The sequence below is a fragment of the Hevea brasiliensis genome, unplaced genomic scaffold (assembly GCF_030052815.1).
Source record: "Hevea brasiliensis isolate MT/VB/25A 57/8 unplaced genomic scaffold, ASM3005281v1 Scaf226, whole genome shotgun sequence".
In the NCBI taxonomy this organism is placed as follows: domain Eukaryota; kingdom Viridiplantae; phylum Streptophyta; class Magnoliopsida; order Malpighiales; family Euphorbiaceae; genus Hevea; species Hevea brasiliensis.
In genome coordinates this window covers 14,327-31,854 of record NW_026614725.1, presented here as the reverse complement: position 1 = coordinate 31,854, position 17,528 = coordinate 14,327, and the positions used below count along the sequence as shown (strand labels likewise).

The 17,528-nt window shown below is 30.9% G+C and overlaps 1 protein-coding gene and 1 pseudogene across 1 annotated transcript; both read left to right on the top strand.

The window, feature by feature from the left end:
• Window positions 1–798: 798 nt before the first annotated feature.
• On the top strand, window positions 799–3,998 carry LOC110640935 (beta-glucosidase 18-like). The gene is made up of 11 exons (XM_058141774.1): window positions 799–969; window positions 1,202–1,330; window positions 1,746–1,824; window positions 1,909–1,983; window positions 2,079–2,166; window positions 2,336–2,588; window positions 2,675–2,790; window positions 2,892–3,144; window positions 3,232–3,334; window positions 3,472–3,574; window positions 3,672–3,998. The coding sequence occupies exons 1-11, from the start codon at window positions 838–840 to the stop codon at window positions 3,856–3,858; spliced, it is 1,518 nt and encodes a 505-aa protein (XP_057997757.1). The 5' UTR covers window positions 799–837; the 3' UTR covers window positions 3,859–3,998.
• A 1,455-nt stretch (window positions 3,999–5,453) lies between these two features.
• LOC131169158 (beta-glucosidase 18-like) lies at window positions 5,454–15,686 on the top strand (annotated as a pseudogene).
• The last annotated feature ends 1,842 nt before the right edge of the window (window positions 15,687–17,528 follow it).

The window sequence follows — 17,528 nt, the reverse complement described above, 5'->3', positions numbered from 1 at the left end:
TATGGGGAATTTATGAATTATATTTAATTATATATATATAAATTATTTAATTCCATTCATTAATATTTATTATGTTTAAACCAAAGTCAAAATTAAACCAAATAACTTAAAAATTAAGTCTAAATTAAAAAATAATAAAAAATAAAACTGATCGGTTTGAACCAAGTCTAACTGAACTGAAATAGAGTGGTTCGGTTCGATTCGATTTTTCATCCATTCCGGTTCGGTTTCTAAAATATATAATTCGGTTTTCATAATTTAAGTCGATTCGGTTCGAACCGAATGCTCACCCCTAAATTACCCACTAGAGAAATAAAATGAAGAAGATTAATAATCCCCTGAAATCAATTTCCCCCAAACAAATACGACCATTTAAAATCCTTATATCATGAAGGCTTAAATTAAAAAAGGAAAAAATAAAAAATAAAAGCAATTCCATGAAAAATGAGCAAATTAAAACTGCCATTCTTTTGGCAGTTGTGATAGCCAGAGATATAATATGATATTTAACCAACAATGTATGCCAGCAACTTGCATATATATTATATACCAATTAATTAATTAACATAAATTATGCACAATCCTTTCCTTGATTAATCTAATCCGTTGGACTTAGCAAGATATTGACCGTCAAGTTTGATCATTATATTTGACCACAAATGAGAAGTTGCATTGGCAGGCAGCATATTCAACTAGTAATAAAAAAATATAAAAAATGCCAATGAGTTCTCTATATAAAGGGACGACAATATCCCAGCATTTACACAATCCAATTAAGAAGTTAACCTCTGTTATTAGTTGTGCAGCAGCAGAAGAGAATAGCATTAGTAGTGAAGGATGAAGAAAGCCTGTTTTGTGTTAGTTCTCTTCCTATCATCAATAGCGTTGATGATAGAGAGGTGTTCATGTTTGGACCGTAGCCAATTCCCTCCTTCTTTTCTCTTTGGTACCGCAACTTCTTCTTATCAGGTTGGTATATGTAAGCTTCTCTTCTATATATTTATGCATTGTATTAAACAAATTTATACTATCACAGACCGGCAAGCAACATTCGCTTTGCTTTATGAGAAATCTTTTTTTTGCCTGAAAATTTGCTGTTAAGAGTAAAAAATCTGTTTGGTTTGCATCAAAGGCCTGCAGATTAATTTCTATATATTCCTGCAGATTAATTATTAATTTCTATATATGTTTATTCCTGCAGATTGAAGGAGCATACTTGGAAGGCAACAAAGGCCTAAGCAATTGGGATGTATTTACTCACGTATCTGGTGCAAATACTGCGGATGGAAGCAATGGGGATGTAGCTGATGATCACTATCATCTATTTTTGGTAATCAATAATTTTCTTGACTTAATTAAATAATCTATTTTTCTATTAATTAGAGTTCCGAAAGTTCCTATCAATAACAGGGATGAAAAGAGCAAAAAATTTTGACTTAATTTGATTATATTTGCAAACGTTTTCCACTAATTAGAATGAAGTTTCTACCAAAAACAAGATCCAACTTAGCCAAATTAAGGATTAAAAAATCATTGGATACTAGTAATTTAATCATTTTAAAAAATGATATTAGTAATAAAAATAATTTTTAATTGTGCTAAGATGAATTAGACTAGTCTCAACAAGAGGCAGAAAAAAAATAAAATATGGTGGTTCTTTTTTCTTTTTAAATATTGAAAAAATATATATTTTTTTGGTAGAAGAAATATTGAAAATATTATAAATTATGCTTGTATTTTGACAGAATGACGATATAGAGTTAATGCATTCCCTGGGAGTAAATTCATATAGATTTTCGATTTCATGGGTCAGAATCCTTCCAAGTATGTTACACAAAAATTTTCCTTTAAATATGAGTTTTCTATTTCATTTCTTTATGTTTTAATTAATTTTGATCTTAATAATAGAGGGTAGATTTGGAGAGATCAATTCTGAAGGAATTACATTTTACAATAAGCTTATTGATGCTCTTTTGCTCAAAGGTAAATACATAGCCCTATTTTATGCTACTTTGACACTTAGATTTAAGTACTTTTGTATTATTATTATTCTTATGTATACCTCTTTAATTCTATAGGAATAGAACCAGTTGTTACCTTGCATCATTTTGATGTTCCTCAAGAACTAGAAGATCGATACGGCGCTTGGCTAAGTTCTCAAATACAGTAAGTTTCTCTATATTTGGTACTCTTTTTTTTTTTATAAAAGTTAAAGAAAATTTTAGAAAAGTATGCTTTGGAGGTTTTAGTTATAGAAAATTATAAAATGCTACCATTGTTAATAATATGAGCAAGATTAATAAACATCTACTCTACCATCTTAATTTTGTTATAGGGATGATTTCGGCTACTTCGCAGATATCTGCTTCCAAGCTTTTGGAGACAGAGTCAAACATTGGATTACACTCAATGAAGCTAACATGGCAGCCCAATATGGCTACTACAGTGGAATATGGCCACCAAATCGATGCTCTTACCCTGTAGGCAAATGTAAAGCTGGGAACTCTGAGTTAGAGCCTTACATTGCTGCACATAATATGATATTAGCGCATGCCACAGCAACTGAAATTTACCGGAAGAAGTATCAGGTATTATATACATTATGACTTCAAATACTGAAAAGAGAATTCTTTCCCATACCATGTTTACTTAATAAAATTATTACTTGAAATAGGAAAAACAAGGAGGAAAAATTGGCATTGTATTACATATCTACTGGTATGAGCCATTGAGAGATATTCCAGCTGATCGTGTGGCTGCTCAACGAGCTTTAGGTTTCATTGCCGCATGGTAATAAATTGCTCTAATTAGTTAAAGTTTTATACTATAAAGTTGCTGCTTGCCCTCAGATGAATTAATAGGAGTGCAAATTCTTTCGTTGGTGTGTGTAGGTTTATGGATCCCATTATGTTTGGAGAGTATCCGCCAGAGATGCAACAGATAGTAGGTCTAAGGCTACCAACATTTTCAGTGGAGGATAAGAGGAAACTAGCAAACAAATTGGATTTCATTGGAATCAACCATTATAGCACCCTCTATGCAAAGGATTGTTTGTTGACACCATGCAATTATCATGATGATTTACTTAAAGATACCTTTACTTATGGAACTGGAGAGAAAGATGGAGTTCTTATAGGAGAGCCAGTAAGATATCCAAAGCTCACAATTTAAATAACAAATCAAATGATAATAACAGTACTTAACATTGCTTTTTGTTTTGTCCTTATATAGACAGCAATGCCCACCTTCTATGTTGTTCCAAATAGCATGGAGAAGACAATCATGTACTTCAAAGATAGATACAACAACACGCCTATGTACATCACAGAAAATGGTATATATATCAATAAAGCCCAATACTATTTTTTTTTAATTATTCGAAACTAACTTAAATATGTGTATAATTAGCAATTATCAAACAGAGATTAGTAATTCAGTCTCAGGACTTAAAAAATTATACACTACTTGCAGGATATGCACAGCCTAGCAGCAAAAACATTGAAGATATGCTCAATGACGTGAACAGGTTAGAGTACATGCAGGGTTACCTCACTTCTTTGGTTTCGGCAATTAGGTAAATTCACATTTTCTTGTCTATCAATGTTCTTGAAAATCATGGGTTCTGTTTTTAGTTGAAGTGGTAATCTTACAAAAGTTAATAAAAATTACAGGAATGGAGCAGATGTGAGAGGCTACTTCCATTGGTCTCTGATCGACAATTTTGAGTGGACTTATGGTTATACAATAAGCTTCGGATTGTATCATGTAGACCGCAGAACAATGCAAAGAACACCAAAGAGATCAGCCAAATGGTTCCAGCATTTCTTGAAAAATGAATCTGGTTTTTTTCTTGCCTAAGAATAGCAACAGAACAATATTGTGCATTTGTAATCTAGATTGGTATAAAGCTAGATAGACAGTGTGCACAATATATTCATAGTTATTCATTGATTTAAGTTGTTCCTTCTGTGGCATTTGTAGTCCAGATTCTTGAAAAGTTAGATACAGACAGTGTACTTTCATATATTTATTGAAGTTGTCCCTTATTATTTGGAAGTCACATAGCTATGTCACGTGTACCATAGCTATGTCACGTGTACGAGAATATTCAAGCTTCTATTTTTTTCATGTTTTAGCTCCTAATAAGAAATTTAGCTATATTTTTTACTTGATATTACCTTTTTTTTTAACCAAAAATAGAAATGCAGGAAATATCTTAATTATATTAATTAAATCAAAATACATTTGCTAATATAACTAGTTTTTTTTTAATAAAATGGATTATTTGTAATAAAACTAAGTAAAACTTGGCATGGGTTTGACAATTATTCCTAGGTCAATAGATCTACTCAAAACATTCAAAATTAATGCTTGTTCTATAATTAATAGATGTCGCTTATATAATAGATTCGCTTCCATTATTACTGGCTCCTCTACTCATCCTCTTGATCTGGTTAAGGCTTGTATTCCGAACAAGAAAGAGAGAGGAGAAGATGGCTTCTCCACTCATCCTTTTGATCTGGTTAAGGCTTGTATGCCGAACAAGAAAGAGAGAGGAGAAGAGGGCAGAGCAAGTAGATCAATGACTCACAGTGGCCGCATGGTTCTTTTCAAATTCTACCACATTTTTCTTATTAAAAGAACTCATAATTATCACACATACACAAAAATACACAATTTGCAGTGGGTTGAATGAGTGAGAGATTTTAGAATATAATCATTATATATGTATAACAGTTTTATTATTCGTTATCTATATATAAGTATTAAATAAGTTCTCATAAATTAAATTTTTTATTTGCATAAATGGTAAGGAAAAATACCACTAACAAAGGATAATGTTTGAGAGATATGATAATATGATATTCGCAACTTTTTATATTAACAATAATAAAATAATTATTCTAATAAAATAATGTTTGAGAGAATAATAAAATGTATATTCTCAAAAAAAAAAAAATAATATAAAATAAAAAATGTAACTACCAGCAACTTGTCATCCTTTCACCCTAGATTCAAAAACACGATGTGAAGGAAATTAATTATTTTCTTGTAGAAATTTAACAAATGATATATATATATATATATATATATATATATATATATATATATATATATATATATATATATATATATATATTGAATTTTTTTCATAAGACATAAGCAATAGAATAGTCCATTTAAGCAATAAAATCATTAAAAAGAGTGTAATAAATTTCTTATAGAGTATCCATTTCTAATAGCCTCTATTCTTTTTAAAAATATTAAAATAAATTAAAAAAAAATCAAATTGGTTATTTAGTGAACACAATATAATCTATAGAGATCTGAAAATCATATATAAGGATAAAGCTCCATATGTTAGCCAAAAAAAGCTCCAAAATATAAATTAAAATAAATAATATATTTCCCTAATTTTTTTTGTTTATATATATATCTATTACGTATATTCTATGGCATGGGATTTTGAGGAAGACTTGTGCATCTTTTATCATTCAGGAATTCTTAGACTAGTCTTCCTTCCTCTGTTAGTTCAAGGTATCCTCATGCACGATACCATTCTTTTGGCAGTTGACCAACTATTCTTTTATTTAGGAGTCAGGAAAAAAAAAAGTTACGCGGGGGCCATGTATGTAAGCAACATGCACATATTATATAAATATCTAACACTCTCTCAAATCCCAATTAATTAATTAACATAATTGTGCATAATCCTTTTATTAATCTAATCCGTTAGATTTAGCAAGATATTGACCGTTATGTTTGATCATCATATTTGACCACAATACGTGCAATTGCATTGGCAGGCGCATATCCATCAACTAGTAATTAAAAAAATATAAACAATGCCAATGAGTTCTCTATATAAAGGCTCGACATCCCAGCATTAACACAAGCCAATTAAGAAGAAAGTTAAACTCTGTTATTAGTTGTGCAGCGGCAGAAGAAAAAAAGAATAGCATTAGCAGTGAAGGATGAAGAAAGCCAGTTTTGTTTTGGTTCTCTTCCTATCATCAATAGTGTTGATGATAGATAGGCGTTCATGTTTGGATCGTGGCCAATTCCCTCCATCTTTTTTTTGGTCTTTGGGACTGCAACTTCTTCTTATCAGGTAGCTATATATATGTATGATTCTCTTCTCTATATATATATGCACTAAATTAAACAAATTTATGCCATTGCAATGAATTTAAATTCCTTTTAAACTGATGAAAAATGAAGCCATTCAATGAATATAATTCTCTCATAAAAAAATAATTTTCTGAGAAATTTGTAACCATCCCTAGACAAACTTTCTCATAGATCATGTACTTGAGTTGCATGCAGACAATATTTCCCATACATAAATTAATTTCTTCATATGTTTATTCCTGCAGATGGAAAGAGTATTCTCGGAAGGCAACAAAGGCCTCAGCAATTGGGATGCATTCACCCACTTATTTATATATTGCCAGCTATACTATGGAATTTCTAGTTCTTGACATATAGTTGACTTTATCTAGTTTGTTATTGGTCAAATTCTCATTTGCTATTTATCTGCTTACTTCAGGTTATTTAATTTTTCTGAACATGAAATTAGAGTACTGACTTAGTCTTATTTTAAGGTTACAAGTGAACCATTAATGACCAACATCAGCTACGTAATTGTATTAGCCCTCTCGAGTTTTTTTTTTTTTTTTTTTTTTTTTTTAAATTTGCTTTTCTAATCAGTGAAACTTCTCAATTAATCTACTTTTCTTTTCCTTTTCAACTAACATTATGAGTGGAAGGTCGATGTACATATAATTGATAAATAACTTTTGTTCATGTAGCTAATTAAAAAAAATGTGACTACTGTTGTTATCAGGAAAAATTGCGGATGGAAGCAATGGGGATGTAGCAGATGATCGCTATCATCTATTTTTGGCAATTGATCATTTTCTTCACTTAAATAATTGTTTATCGGGTTAAGTTGTATTAGATAGGTCTCAATAAAATGTGGGAATTAATAGGAGGTGATGGTTCTTCTTCCCCTTCTAAAAATAATAAAAAAAGAAGTTACTCAACAATATAATATATTGACAATAAAATATTGAAAATATTATAAATTATGCTTGCATTAAGACTGGACGATACCGAGTTAATGCATAATACTAATCTTAGTTACAGATGGTAGATTTGGAGAAGTTAATTCAGAGGGCATTGCATTTCACAATAAACTTATTGACGCTCTCTTGCTTAAAGGTAAAACACATTGCCTTATGTTATGCTACTTTGGCACTTAGGATTAACATTTTTTTTTAATTCTCAATTTTATATATACCTTTTTAATTATGTAGGAATAGAACCGGTTATTACTTTGTACCATACCGATGTTCCTCAAGAATTAGAAGATCGATATGGTTCTTGGCTAAGTCCACAAATACAGTAAGTTTCCTCTTAGCTCATGTTTTACTTAACAAATATATATTAAAGAAAATTTCGGAAAAAAAAAAAGTGATTTAGTTTTTAGCAATAGAAAATAGGCAAATTATATGTTTAGCATTACTTGCAGTTGCTATCAATATTAATAAGCAAGATTATTTAACATTTACTCTACAATATTAATCTTGTCGTAGGGATGATTTCGGCTACTTCGCAGATATCTGTTTCGAGGCTTTTGGGAAACATTGGATTACACTCAATGAAGCTAACATGGTGGCTCAATATGGCTACTACAGTGGAATATGGCCACCAAACCGATGCTCTCACCCTGCAGGCAATTGCAAAGCTGGAAACTCTGACTTAGAACCCTACATTGCTGCTCATAATATGATATTGGCGCATGCCACAGAAAATGAAATTTATGGAAAGAAGTATCAGGTATTATAAACAATAGCACATCAAATACTGAGTAAAGAGAACTCTTTCCCTTGCTATATTTACTTCATAAAATTATTACCTGAAATAGGAAAAACAAGGAGGGAAGATTGGCATTGTACTGCATTTCTATTGGTATGGGCCATTGAGAGATATTCCAGCCGATCGTGTGGCTGCTCAACGAGGTCTAGGTTTCATTGCGGCTTGGTAATTAATTACTCTTAATTCAAGTTTTATACTTTAAAGTTGTTGCTTCCTCCTAAATGAATTAGTTGGATTTCAATTCTTTTGTTTTGCGTGTAGGTTTATGGATTCCATTATATTTGGAGAATACCCACTAGAAATGCAACAAATAGTAGGCCTAAGGCTACCATCATTTTCAGCGGAGGATAAAAGGAAATTGGCAAACAAATTGGATTTCATTGGAATCAACCATTATAGAACCCTCTACGCAAAGGATTGCTTGTTGGCACCATGCAATTATCATGATGATTTACTTAAAGATACATTTACTTATGGAACTGGAGAGAAAGATGGAGTTCTTATAGGAGAGCCAGTAAGATCATGCAGAAGCTTACAATCTAATAAATAAAAAACCAGATGATAATAACTATAACATTGCTTTTTTTTTAATTCTTTAAACAGACAGCAATGCCTACCTTCTATGTTGTTCCAAATAGCATGGAGAAGACAATAATGTACTTCAAAGATGGATACAACAACACGCCCATGTACATCATAGAATACCTATCAGTGAATCCCAATTACCATATTCTTAATTATTTTCTTCTAACTTAAATATGTGTATAATCCAGCAACAATCAAACAGAGATTAGTAATGCAGTCTCAATACTTAAAGAAATATACATTACTTGCAGGATATGCACAGCCTAGTAGCAGAAACATTGAAGATATGCTCAATGACACGAACAGGTTAAAGTACATGCAGGGTTATCTCGCAATAAGGTAAATTCATGTTTCCTTGTCCATCCATATTCTTGAAAATCATGGGTTATTGTTTTAGGTGAAGTGGTGATCATATAAGGGTTAATAATAATTACAGGAATGGAGCAGATGTGAGGGGGTTACTTCCATTGGTCTCTAATAGATAACTTTTAGTGGACTTATGGTTATACAATAAGCTTCGGATTGTATCATGTAGACCGCACAACAATGCAGAGAACACCAAAAAGATCAGCCAAATGGTTCCAGCATTTCCTAAAAAATGAATCTACTTCATCCATGCTCGAGAATCGCAACAGAACAATATTGTGCGAATGTTCATTCATTTATTTATCGATGTCATCCCATGTACTATAATATTCAAGCTTCTATTCTTTCCATGTTCAAGTTATTAATAAGAAAGCTATATTCTTTTAGCACATTTGACTCTAATTAAGATTTGAACTTGGAAGTTTACAGTTCTGTAAAAGACTTCAATTTCAATTATGTACAGTTCAATGGTAGAAATTTAGCTATATTTTCACTTCACATTATCTTTTCTTTACCAAAAAAATAAAAATGTAAGGTATATCTTAATTGGATTAATTACAATTGAAAAATTGATCAAAGTCAAAATATATTTGTTAATATAAATAAATAAAATAAACAATTAAGAGAGCTAAAACCTAAGAGCTTTTGACATCGAGACTTCAATTCTATCTAATTTTACCAACTAGATCAAAATTTTATTAACCATGTTACCCATTGTTTTAGATGTTGCTTTTGGGAGTTTGCATCTCAACTAGGTTTAGCAAAAACTTTAATTAATTGAAATAATGTTTAAAGATGTTATCAACCAATTTGGTTCAATAAATCTATACATTTTTGTTTAAATTCACATAGGTTTAAGTTTTTGCAAAGGTAAAATAAATAATTATTTTTTTAATCTAAAATTTTGTAATCAAAATAAAGAAAAAATAAAAATTTAACCTCAACTATAACAATGAAGAACACTAACCAAAATTGAAAAATTCCCAATCAAAGCAAAAACCCAGCAGAAAAATCAAACACCAACAACCCAAAAATTTGTCCCCATCCAGTTGTCTCTATCAGTTAATTGTTGTCACACCTTAGAACATTCTAGTCCTCCTCTCCCCCTCCCCACCACCCCCAACACCCCAACCCCCCCACCACCCCCCCTCTTTATAATCTTCCCGGCCCTTTCTATAAATCTCCTTGTTATGGCTTTATAGATGTTCAATTTTATCTAACCCATCACAGTCATTTATCACGTGCACAGATACTCTCTGATATTGCTCGATTCCTCTTCAATCTCACCAGCAAGCAAATCCTATGCTCAACCCAACGGCTTCTTCTAGCTACGACCCAATTGGATCTTCTTTTATGGACTTCAACCCAAGTTATTCCTTTGCTGCTATAACTCGATTGCAGAGCCAGACATACAACTCCACTTTCAGTATTCAACTATTCAAAACCATGAGGGGGAAAGAGAAGGGTAGACACAAGCGAAGAAACACCAAGGCAGAGACTGGGTGAGGAATCGAGCAGCGGGTGAAGAAACTAGAGTTTTGAGCTCATTCCTACGCTATCAGATCACAACCTCACAGTGGCCTGTACAGGGCAATATGCAGATCAGTCATTGTTAGAGGTTTGTCTCAAACTGTCAACACAGGCAACCTAGTCCACGAATCGGATAGCTCAACCAAAGGCCACCAAACGGTTCCTCTTGTCTATGGATTGTTGGTATTTAAGGCAAGGCCAATAAAACATCAATTATACGTTCAAACGTTACTAGAAATATAACAAGGGAATCTCAACAATTTTCTTTATTCAAATTCTCATATGACATCAATAAATGAAAAAAAAAATCTGAATAACAAAAAACACATATCAATATGATGATAAAAACATATTACTCAACAAATGCACAATATGAAAATCTATTTAACCGCCAACTTAAATTTTGCCGCATAATCATCTTCGTTCCACATTTCAATTCCCCATGCCCATGCCCCAAAGTACGGTACCTAAAACGACCTTGCATCAGCCAGTAACTTTCTTGTATTTTTCTTGGTTAAGCAGGGCACCTGATTTGCCAAAGCAACCTACCCAACACCACACGATAATTAGGGAACAGGCTTCACAGTAATGTAAACAGACATGGGTAATAAGAAATATACCAATAACTCCCATAAAAGGCCCAATGCCATCTTGTACCACTTCTAGTAGCAAAAAGATTCATCAACTACCTTTCAACTTTAGTCAAGCTTGACATTAGAGTAGAGAAGTGTGTCCTTGGTGAGTGGCATATTGAGCAACAAATATATCTACAGCACAGAGAAAACGAAAATCTCAGAAATGGTATTCATTCTGCTGAAATCTGCTGAAAAGACGTAGATATATATATACTTATGTCCCAATAGAAGACAGAACATATATATATATATATATATATATATATATATATATATATATATATATATATATATTTATTTATTTATATATGCAAATTTTGCATTAAGAAGCCCCATGGGCACAAACCAAATACATAAGGAATTAAAAATATGTAAAAATAATATAGCGTGAAAACCATAGACGCCAAATTAACTGATGCAAGTCCTGAAAGCCAATATACTTTAACAACATGGACAATTTTTCTATTGAATCTTTACTATCTGTGTTTTGCATCTTACCTCCAACATATAATAATCTCAGACAACAAAAGAGGATATTATTGGCATCAACTAATGTGTCATTGACACGTACACTACAGGATAATGGTCTGTATTTTTACCAGATGTATAATATAATGAAGTGTGTAATTCAGATAATACATTAATGCAGTAGGTCCTTATAGTGTAGAGTTAAACATTAACAAGATCCAGGGAACATGATTTTCCATGCCAATTTTAAGTCACAGCAAATGTGGATTTGCCATGTGAAGGAATTCCAATTAATAAATGACATGACCACTTGTTCTATGTAGCAGGCAAAGACTTGTTACATTATTCCTATATACAAGATTGCCCCTACTCTTCCCACTAAGCAATTAACAATTGCTACACTTTCTTTACACACTAGACACATAACCAATCTCTATTTCACTCTTGCAACTGAATATTTTAGTAAGCAATTTCCAGTTTTTCATGCTTTAGAAATATAACAAAAATTAGCAGGGGAGTGGTAGGTGGGCAGAATAAGACCAAGTAAGAGAATGTTATGTGTTAACGTAACATTTGTCTTATTAAAATTTATATTTTATATCTGTTAGTTTGACACTTATTGAAAAGAAAATTAATTTTGTTATCTCTTTATTCACAGTTTCAATGATTCAATCTGCACAAATCAAAAACTTTATCCTTTATCCTTCGGCCGTCGTAATTGAACCACGTTTTATTTCGTGGCATTTCTTTAATTGTATTATTCTTTCAGGATATGAGGGATTTCTTCTTTTTTAATTATTTTTTATTGACCACCAAGCAGTTTTGCTATTGCTTGTTGGCCATTAGAAGACAACTGATCGGCTGGTTTCGAATGCATTTATCAATTCTACGTCATAGTTTAATTTTCTGTCATTAATTCCTTCGATTCTGAACTAGCATGAATCGTTGAATTAAATTTTTCATCAAGTTGTCATTGTTACTTTTGTCCATGGTTTTATTGAGATAAGTTTAAATTATTAATGATGTTTGATAATACTCGTTAAATAAAGTAGGCAAGAGTGTGATTATCTCACCACCGTAGCACGCCTGCATTAATGGCCAATAAAATTTCATTATTTCTATTTTATTTATTTAATTCCAATTTTATTTGTGATTTTACTTTGAGTCCTTAAAAGACATATAGTGTGAGCTGAATTAAAATATTAATTCAATGCTCATTTTAGAGATTAGTCTCTAGAATTAATTTAAAGCAATTTTTATAATTTTAATTGGATTAAAATTATTTAGTCCAATACTATTTTAAATAGCAAATTGTAGGAGAACCTAAAATACCTTCAAGAATTCACCACTTTAGTTTTTGCATCGCCTTTGATCATAAGCCTTCAATTAATGAAATATAAAATAAATTCATAACATATATTATATGAAATTATCTTAAAAAAAAAAAGTTACTTAACTCATCTACAGCGATAGTCTCCAGGTTAAATAAATTAATGGTGCTTAACCCATCCACAACTATTGTCCATCAAGCTAAAACAAAAGGTGCTTAGCCCATCCACAATGATAGTCTATTAGACTAAATAAAACATAGGGTGTTTAGTTCATTTACAGCGATAGTCCGCAAGGCTAAACAACTGAATTAAATTAATAAAATTTAAAATTATGAATTTTTAAATTTCGGTCAAAGTTTTTTAATTAAGTTAATAAAATTTTAATTCCAGTAATTTTATCTTTGCATAGAACAATCTTTAATCATTTTCACCTTATATATGATCAATGTTGTCCATGATATAACTATCATAAGAGAAAATGACTTTTTAGTATTTTTCTTTCTTCACTTTTTTCCTCCTGTTTTTCTATTTGGTTGATGGAAACCAGTGAATATTTTTACCAAGGGACTTTGATTCTGAATTTTATCTGTATTTTTTACGTTAAACAAAAACTTATTTTCATCTTGATTCGTTTATTCTGAAAATTAATATATAATTTTGCTAATTTTAAGTTCTAAATCTGTTTAATTAATTTAGAGTGGGTCTGGTTGGTTTAACTCAGACTCAATCCATTAGGAATTTTTAATGTTTTAATTTAAATTTAGTTTAATTTAAAAATTCAAGCTATTTATTTATTAATCTAATAATGAAATATTATCAATTCCTTTTTTTTTAATTTATAATATATATAAAAATTCAGGCTTAACTTATTTGTCAAGCATAATTTAATTATATTAAAAAAATGATATTAGCAATAAAAATAATTTTTAATCGTTCTAAGTTGAATTAGACAAGTCTCCACAAGAGGCAGAACAAAATAAAATATGATGATTCTTTTTTCCTTTTAAATATTGAGAATATTTTTTTGGTAGAATAAATATTGAAAATATTATAAATTATGTTAATTTGTATTTTGATAGGATGACATAGAGTTGATGTATTCACTTGGAGTAAATTCATATAAATTTTCGATTTCATTGGTTAAAATCCTTCCAAGTACGTTTCATAAAAATTTTCCATTAAATATGAGTTTTTTATTTCATTTCTTCATGTTTTAATTAATTTTAATCTCAATAATAGAGGGTAGATCTGGAGAGATCAATTCTAAAGGAATGGCATTTTACAATAAGCTTACTGCTGCTCTTTTGCTCAAAGCTAAATACATAGCCAGCCTTATTTTATGCTACTTTAACACTTAGATTTAAATAATTTTGTATTATTATTATTATTATTCTTATTTATACCTCTTTAATTGTATAGGAATAGAACCGGTTGTTACCTTGCATTATTTTGATGCTCCTCAAGAACTAGAAGATCGATATGGCACTTGATTAAGTTCTCAAATACAGTAAGTTTCTCCTTATTTGCTACTTTTTTTAGATAAAAATAAAAGAAAATTTGAAAAAAAATGTGCGCGGAGGTTCTAGTAATAGAAAATTATATGTTCAGCATTTGCGACAGTTGTTAATAATACGCGCAAGATTAATAAACATCTAGTCCGCCATCTTAATTTTGTTATAGGCATGATTTCGGCTACTTCGCAGATATCTGCTTTGAGGCTTTTGGGGACAGAGTCAAACATTGGATTACACTCAATGAAGCTAACATGGTGGCCCTATATGGCTACTACAGTGGAATATGGCCACCAAATCGATTCTCTTACCCTGCTGGCAAATGCAAAGCTGGGAGCTCTGAGTTAGAACCCTACATTGCTGCTCACAATATGATATTGGCGCATGCCACAGCAACTGAAATTTACCGTAAGAAGCATCAGGTATTTTATATATTAGCACATCAAATGTTGAAAAGACAATTCCTTCCCTTACCATGTTTACTTAATAAAATTATTACCTGAAATAGGAAAAACAGGGAGGAAAAATTGGCATTGTATTACATATCTATTGGTATGAGCCATTGAGAGACATTCCCGCTGATCGTGTGGCAGCTCAACGAGCTTTAGGTTCCATTGCTGCATGGTAATTACTAACTCCAATTAAAGTTTTATACTATAAAGTTATTGCTAGCTCTTAGATGAATTAATAGGAGTGCAATTCTTTTGCTGTGTGTGTAGATTTATGGATCCCATTATGTTTGGAGAGTATCCGCCAGAGATGCAACAGATAGTAGGTCTAAGGCTACCAACATTTTCAGTGGAGGATAAGAGGAAACTAGCAAACAAATTGGATTTCATTGGAATCAACCATTATAGCACCCTCTATGCAAAGGATTGTTTGTTGACACCATGCAATTATCATGATGATTTACTTAAAGATACCTTTACTTATGGAACTGGAGAGAAAGATGGAGTTCTTATAGGAGAGCCAGTAAGATATCAAAAACTCACAATTTAAATAACAAATCAAATGATAATAACAGTACTTAACATTGCTTTTTGTTTTGTCCTTATATAGACAGCAATGCCTACCTTCTATGTTGTTCCAAATAGCATGGAGAAGACAATCATGTACTTCAAAGATAGATACAACAACACGCCTATGTACATCACAGAAAATGGTATGTATATCAAAAAAGCCCAATACTATTTTTTTTTAATTATTTGAAACTAACTTAAATATGTGTATAATTAGCAATTATCAAACAGAGATTAGTAATTCAGTCTCAGGACTTAAAAAATTATACACTACTTGCAGGATATGCACAGCCTAGCAGCAAAAACATTGAAGATATGCTCAATGACGTGAACAGGTTAGAGTACATGCAGGGTTACCTCACTTTGGTTTCGGCAATCGGGTAAATTCACATTTTCTTGTCTATCAATGTTCTTGAAAATCATGGGTTCTGTTTTTAGTTGAAGTGGTAATCTTACAAATGTTAATAAAAATTACAGGAATGGAGCAGATGTGAGAGGCTACTTCCATTGGTCTCTGATAGACAATTTTGAGTGGACTTATGGTTATACAATAAGCTTCGGATTGTATCATGTAGACCGCAGAACAATGCAAAGAACACCAAAGAGATCAGCCAAATGGTTCCAGCATTTCTTGAAAAATGAATCTAGTTTTTTTCTTGCCTAAGAATAGCGACGCAACAATATTGTGCATTTGTAATCTAGATTGGTATAAAGCTAGATAGACAGTGTGCACAATATATTCATAGTTATTCATTGATTTAAGTTGTTCCTTCTGTGGCATTTGCAATCCAGATTCTTGAAAAGTTAGATACAGACAGTGTTCTTTCATATATTTATTGTAGTTGTCCCTTATTATTTGGAATTCACGTAGCTATGTCACATGTACAATAGCTATATCACATGTGAAAGAATATTCAAGCTTCTATTTTTTTCATGTTTTAGCTCTTAATAAGAAATTTAGCTATATTTTTTTTACTTCATATCACCTTTTTTTACCAAAAATAGACATGCAAGAAATATCTTAATTATATTAATTAAATCAAAATACATTTACCAATATAACTATTTTTTTTTTATAAAATGGATTATTTGCAATAAAACTAAGTAAAGCTTGGCATGGGTTTGGCAATTATTCCTAGGTCAATAGATCTACTCAAAACATTCAAAATTAACGCTTGTTCTACGATTAATAGATGTCGCTTATATAATAGATTCGCTTCCATTATTACTGGCTCCTCCACTCATCCTCTTGATCTGGTTAAGGCTTGTATGTCGAACAAGAAAGAGAGAGGAGAAGATGGCTTCTCCACTCATCCTTTTGATCTGGTTAAGGCTTGTATGCCGAACAAGAAAGAGAAAGGGAAGAGGGCAGAGAAAGTAGATCAATAACTCACAGTGGCATTGCTCCTCTGAAGGTCACATAGTTCTTTTCAAATTCTACCACATTTTTCTTATTAAAAGAACTCATAATTTTCACACATACACACAAATACACAATTTGCAGTGGGTTGAATGAGTGAGAGATTTTAGAATATAATCATTATATATATATATAACAGTTTTATTATTCGTTATCTATATATAATATTGACAGGACTGTATTGAATAAATTCTCATAAATTAAATTTTTTATTTATATAAATGGCAAGAAAAAATACCATTAACAATGGATAATGTTTGAGAGATATGATAATATGATATTCGCAACTTTTTATCATTAACAATAATGAAATAATAAAGGAATGGAAGAAAAATTAAGAATGAGTTGAAAATAATTATTAAAATGATATCATGATGAGATGCTTGCATCTATATATACAAAACAAATGTTATATATGCATGCAACTTCCTAGAACTTCCTTATTCCTCCACATATTGAATAAAATTATATTATTTATAAAAAATTATCATAAGGATAAGATAGTGATAGGAGTATCCGAATTCAAAGAAATTGATAGGAAAATAAAATAGCACCTGCATTCAAAATAAAAAATGTATATTCTCAAAAAAAATAATAATAATATAAAATAAAAAAATGTAACTACCAGCAACTTGTCATCCTTTCACCCTAGATTCAAAAACACGATGTGAAGGAAATTAATTATTTTCTTGTAGAAATTTAACAAATGATATATATATTTTTGAATTTTTCATAAGACATAAGCAATAGAATAGTCCATTTAAGCAATAAAATCATTAAAA

Bases quoted from the DNA above. Each gene is read 5' to 3' on its own strand.
- LOC110640935 (XM_058141774.1), top strand. From the start codon at position 838: ATGAAGAAAGCCTGTTTTGTGTTAGTTCTCTTCCTATCATCAATAGCG. The intron at 2,167-2,335 runs GTAAGTTTCTCT...ATTTTGTTATAG, and splicing joins TGGCTAAGTTCTCAAATACA to GGATGATTTCGGCTACTTCG. The intron at 2,791-2,891 runs GTAATAAATTGC...TGGTGTGTGTAG, and splicing joins TTAGGTTTCATTGCCGCATG to GTTTATGGATCCCATTATGT.